Raw genomic sequence first — 4,806 nt, 5'->3', positions numbered from 1 at the left:
GCGAGCGGGGTTAATCAGCTACCTGGTATGATTTATTTCTCATCAGGTGAACATGCAGTGGTGGGGGAGGCCGAGCTGAGCGTCCGGGACGCGCCTCTACGCCTATCACCAAGCTTGCCAGCGAGGCATACGCAACCTCACCATGGGTCGCCTACGCGTGAAGGTTAGAATTCCTTGTTTTAGACAGTCCCAAAGCCTGTCTCAACCATTTTTCTGCATTTCTGCTTTACCGGAATGCTTTATTCCCTTTGGTTCGAAGATGATGGCGCGTTTTTTACTTATCTCGGTATCGACCTTGTATTTTTTCAAACAACAGAGGCACTTCCAGGGACTTCTCGGGCCTCAGAGCCAGTGTACCCCGTGGGCACCCTGATGGCACGCCGGCGCGAGCAGATCAGGAGGGCAGCATTGGCTGCTGCGGCACAGCAGGTAACAAAATACTAACATTTACAGCAACCATCTGTCGTATGACACCTTCGCCGTGCAGTACACTTAAATTAATGTGGGGACCATTGCAGGCAGATCCGGAGGTCCTGGATCTGCGCATTGCACGCCAGCAGCCACCTGCCACTCCACCGCCCGCAGCACGCCCACAGGCCAGGATTGTCACCCCGGACATCTTCCGCCCCAGTCCGGAACGTCAAGGGGAATCTCCAGGAGCTGTTCGTCCGCCTGCAACACCAGGCCGTAGGAGCCCCACCCCTCCCCTTGCTGCGACGCCGCCCATTCCAGCTCGCCCACACACCCCTGACAACGGTATGAAATACGCGACGCTCTCACCCAGTGAGAAACGCAACATCGGATCGACGTCGATTCGATATTGCGTTTTTCACTTTAGTACTGGCAGCAAAACAAGAATAACTAGCCAAAAAAAATATTCTCAATCTCATTTTTTTTTCATACAGATGATCCCGCGGTTAGGGATGGCCACCGCGCTGGAGAGCGTGGAAGAGGGATGCGTGGGCGTCGGGGACAGGTACGGCCCCAGCAGGCTGGTGACGCTGATGGTCAGCGCCGTGGTCCAGGACGCCCCAGGCTGGCACGAGACAGTCCTCCCCCGCCGCGGCGTCGTGTTGGCCGGCCTCGCCGCGTCCCAACGGGCGACACGCCCCCACCGCCACCCCGGAGGCCAAGAGGACGGCCACGGCTCGTCCGTGAGGGCCCGGGTCGCGGCGCTGTGCCCGTGCGCGGCATCGTGCCTATTGGTAAGAAGCTTTTTTTAAATGTGTATTCACAGTCTTTTTTAAGTGTGTATTCATATTAAATATATGCGTATCGATCTATTTATCAGACGTATCCGACGAGGACAGCCCGGACGAGGCGGAGCAAGCTCAGAGGGTGCTGGCCGACGTTGGACCAGATGACGGTAAGCAATATCCGTCCGTGACCACAGAGTAGATACTCATCCAGTCCATTCTAAATACGGGTTCAACAGATGAGTTACACACGTAAAGGTCACAGCTAGCGAGTTAAACACTTCAAGTGTGCCACTACAATCCTGAACACTTGCACCGACTATTCAGCCTGCAGTTGCACAATTGAAAGTGTTACCCTGTTGAAGACTTGGTTTATCAGCGGGGTCTGATGTAAAATTTCTGTTCTAGTTGTGTCCATCTCATCGGAGGATGAGGAGGCGCACAGACCCCTGGCTCCCGTCCCAGCTGGCGCAGTGCGTGGCCGTGCCGCCCCTGAGGGACCCGCTGCCCCAGCTCCCCCTGCAGCCCTCGCCCCACCTGCAGGCCCTGCCGCCCGTGCCGCCCAACAGCTGCAGGAGTTCCGGCAGGTGCGTGCAGAGCAGGACGCTGCGTACGAAGTCGGCCTTGCAGCAGACCGAGAACGGGACCGGCAACGCCAGCAGGCAGAGGCCCAGCAGCGGGAGGAAGCGGCTGCAGCAGACAGAGTTCAGGAGGCTCTGACTGCTCGCCGCGCTGCAGCCTCCGCGGCCATGGCGACGGTCGCTGACGGCGGCGCCTACGAGATCCAATTCGTCTTCCCCTCCGGACACCGCTGGATGCGCAGTTTCGAGGCGCACTGTCTCCTCTCGCTTGTTAGGACGGCGGTGGAAACCAACGCCGAGGCTCCCTGGGGCTTCCGAGTGCTGCAGGCAGACGGCGAAGCAGTGGAATCGGAGTATGGTAATATAACAATCAGAGACTTCTTCGGAGACTCCCACCGCCAGCTGGTGCATGTGCAGGAGGTGGACGCCCCCGCCCCACCACCAGCAGCGGCCGCCGCAGACCCGCCTGCACTGCTTGACCAGGCGCATCAGGAGGCAGCGGCACAGGCCGCACCGGAGGAGCCTGGAAGTCCACAACCGGATGGACCGCGGCCCGAGGGCGCCTGCTGCTACTGCTTTGATGCTCCAGCAGTAGTGGCAGCCGTGACATGCGGGCACCTTTCAATGTGCACGCCCTGCTCGGAGACGGTAAAATCAGGACCTTTAAGAGGCCGGAGGTGCTGCTACTGCAGGGAGCGTATCAGGATCTACCTGAAAATTACTTTTGCGCATGAACATCCGGAGGCAGCGGTGCCCGAGGGCGCCTGCCACCACTGCTTAAATGCTCGAGCAGTAGTGGCGTGCGAGCCATGCGGGCACCTCTCAATGTGCCTGCCCTGTTCAGAGACGGTCAGAGCACGCCGATTGAGAGACAGGAAGTGCTGCTGCTGCGGGGAGCACATAAGGATCTTCCAAAACATAATTTTTACCTAAGTATTATTTCAATAATTTTATATCGCATATTAGATTATCATACTATTAAACAGTGCTGCTCTTAAATGTACACTGAAAAAATTCAGTCATAATTTTGCATAAAAATGTGTGAATAATAAGCGTACTTCACGCAATTCCAGTTAATTCAAGAATTTTCTGTTGAGTGTTTAATGACTTCGATCTTTTACTTCAATACCACTTGCCTCTCTAATACTTTTAATACTTTGGACGCCATAAAGCAAGTCTTGCAACATTTGTCATACAGATGCTAGTCTTTTCACTGACATTCTCCTCTTGTTTCTTTCTTTGATTTTGCTTTTAGTATGTACTAAAGTATTCAAGTTTGCTGTTGTGGCAAAGTTGCTGTGACATAGAGGATCATCTGCACTTTCCTTGTGTTTTCTTATTCCCGATGTCCTCCATTATTATTTCATGCATTTTAAGTTGTAAATCTGTTTTTATGCCTAAATTTGTTCATACGTGGCCTCTCAAAACTTTGAAAGTCTCATGCACAACAGAAGGGTTAAGGGCGAACGGTGCCTTATCACCCAGTTCGAGTAGGGCTCGTCCAGAAAGTACACCCGTTGTTTCGGTGAATTCCGAGAGCTGAGCGCCTGTGAGATTAGGGGTAGGCCACACCGCAGTACACGCACGCACTGCAGACAAGATGTTGCCTACCTTGAGGCGCGCGGCCTGCAGGCTGGCGGTTAAGGCCTCCACGGCCCTGCGAACCACCACCTGGTGCCGGGCCGTGACGAGGAGTGCTGACGGCGCGAGCGTTTACCCCATCCGGTGGTCGCAGTTGGCGACCTTTGGCGCGCCCAAGTGCTGTACCGACCCCCGCAGAATAGAGAACGTGTAGCGAGTGTCCGCGGTGCTCCCCAGTGGCGACGGCACCGCCATCGCCGGAAAGACCATGCAAGTTCATGGTGTTCGTGAGCGCCGCGCTCTGGTCTCTGCTCCAGTCTTGATCGTCCGGCCGGCGCCGAGAAGCGCGCCCGACGCGACTCATGCTGAATCACAGACCGACGCGCGGTCAGCGAGGGCAGGCTCGTGGCGCAACCGTATGTCTCTCCAGCGTGGCGACGGCGTGGAGCCTGATCGAGCGGCTTTCCGATAGGAACGAATGCGCGTGCGTAAGGTCTTCGTACAGAGCTCTGATGATGTCACGGGGAGCGGTGCCGGTGGCGCCCGCCGTGGTCGTCATGGTGGTGTGGTAGGCCCTGAAGTGTGGGGCCTGCACCGACACTCGCCGCAGCTGCTCTTCCCCGCGGGTGCTTCTCGAGGAGGGTGGTGAGCCACGCCGCAGTGATGGAGTCCCCGACGACTGTCCCCGCGCCTTGCCAGCACTTGCCTGGACCTCCTCGGTGGTGATCGGCCTGTTGAGGGCAGCGTTGTCTTCCTCTGACACGGTGCTCTCCAGGGCCTCCATGATTCGGGCGGGCATGGATGTGGCGCTCTCATCGTCCTGAAACTTCACCTTGTAAAAAGTAAAGAATTCGTCCTGGATGCCACCTGGGTCCTGGAGAGTCCTGCCACTGTCGTCCTTGAGCTTCTCGATTCGGCGCTGCCTCGCGCGCCGCGCGGCGTGCCCGACGTGGATGGCACTGAGCGGCTCGTCCCGGACGGTGTCCTGCAGCTGCGCGCGCTCCTTGAAGCCGGTGAGTAACTGCGCGTGCACGGCGAGGATCTCCTGCTTTGTCTCCCTGATGTCAGTGGCGAGCTCGGCGGTGCGCGTCAGGGCGGAGCACTGCTCAGAGAGCAAGGTGTTAAGAAAGTCTAATTTGTTTTTGGTCTCACTCCTCAGCCTCAGCTGCTGCGCGACTCGGCTGGCGACGCGGCGGATGGCGGGCTTCGCGGCGCGGATCCACCACTCCGTCGCTCCCTCGTCGGCGCGGCGGCTGGCGAGGATGCGAGGCCACTCCTCGGCGAGCTCCGGCAGGAAGTCGGGGTCCTTGCGGGGGCGCGCGTCCAGCAAACACGGGCGGGGCGGGCGGCGGGGCGGCGCGGGGCCGGCGGGCTGTGCAAGAGACACCATTAGTGCAAGGTGGTCGGAGAGCGCGATGGCCTTTACCTCGGCGTGCTGGAGCTGCGGC

At 58.1% G+C, this 4,806-nt stretch overlaps 1 protein-coding gene across 1 annotated transcript; it reads left to right on the top strand.

Annotated features, from left to right (window-relative positions):
* The first annotated feature begins 50 nt into the window (after positions 1-50).
* Positions 51-1,398, top strand: LOC127751748 (translation initiation factor IF-2-like). The gene is made up of 3 exons (XM_052275753.1): positions 51-429; positions 519-756; positions 1,292-1,398. Exons 1-3 carry the CDS (start codon positions 235-237, stop codon positions 1,396-1,398), a joined length of 540 nt encoding a protein of 179 aa, XP_052131713.1. The 5' UTR covers positions 51-234.
* Positions 1,399-4,806: the final 3,408 nt, after the last annotated feature.

This window comes from Frankliniella occidentalis, unplaced genomic scaffold, assembly GCF_000697945.3.
Source record: "Frankliniella occidentalis isolate FOCC.00 unplaced genomic scaffold, Focc_3.1 Scaffold875, whole genome shotgun sequence".
Classification (NCBI taxonomy): domain Eukaryota; kingdom Metazoa; phylum Arthropoda; class Insecta; order Thysanoptera; family Thripidae; genus Frankliniella; species Frankliniella occidentalis.
The sequence above is the reverse complement of the archived record's forward strand: the minus strand, read 5'-3'. Positions and strand labels throughout refer to the sequence as shown.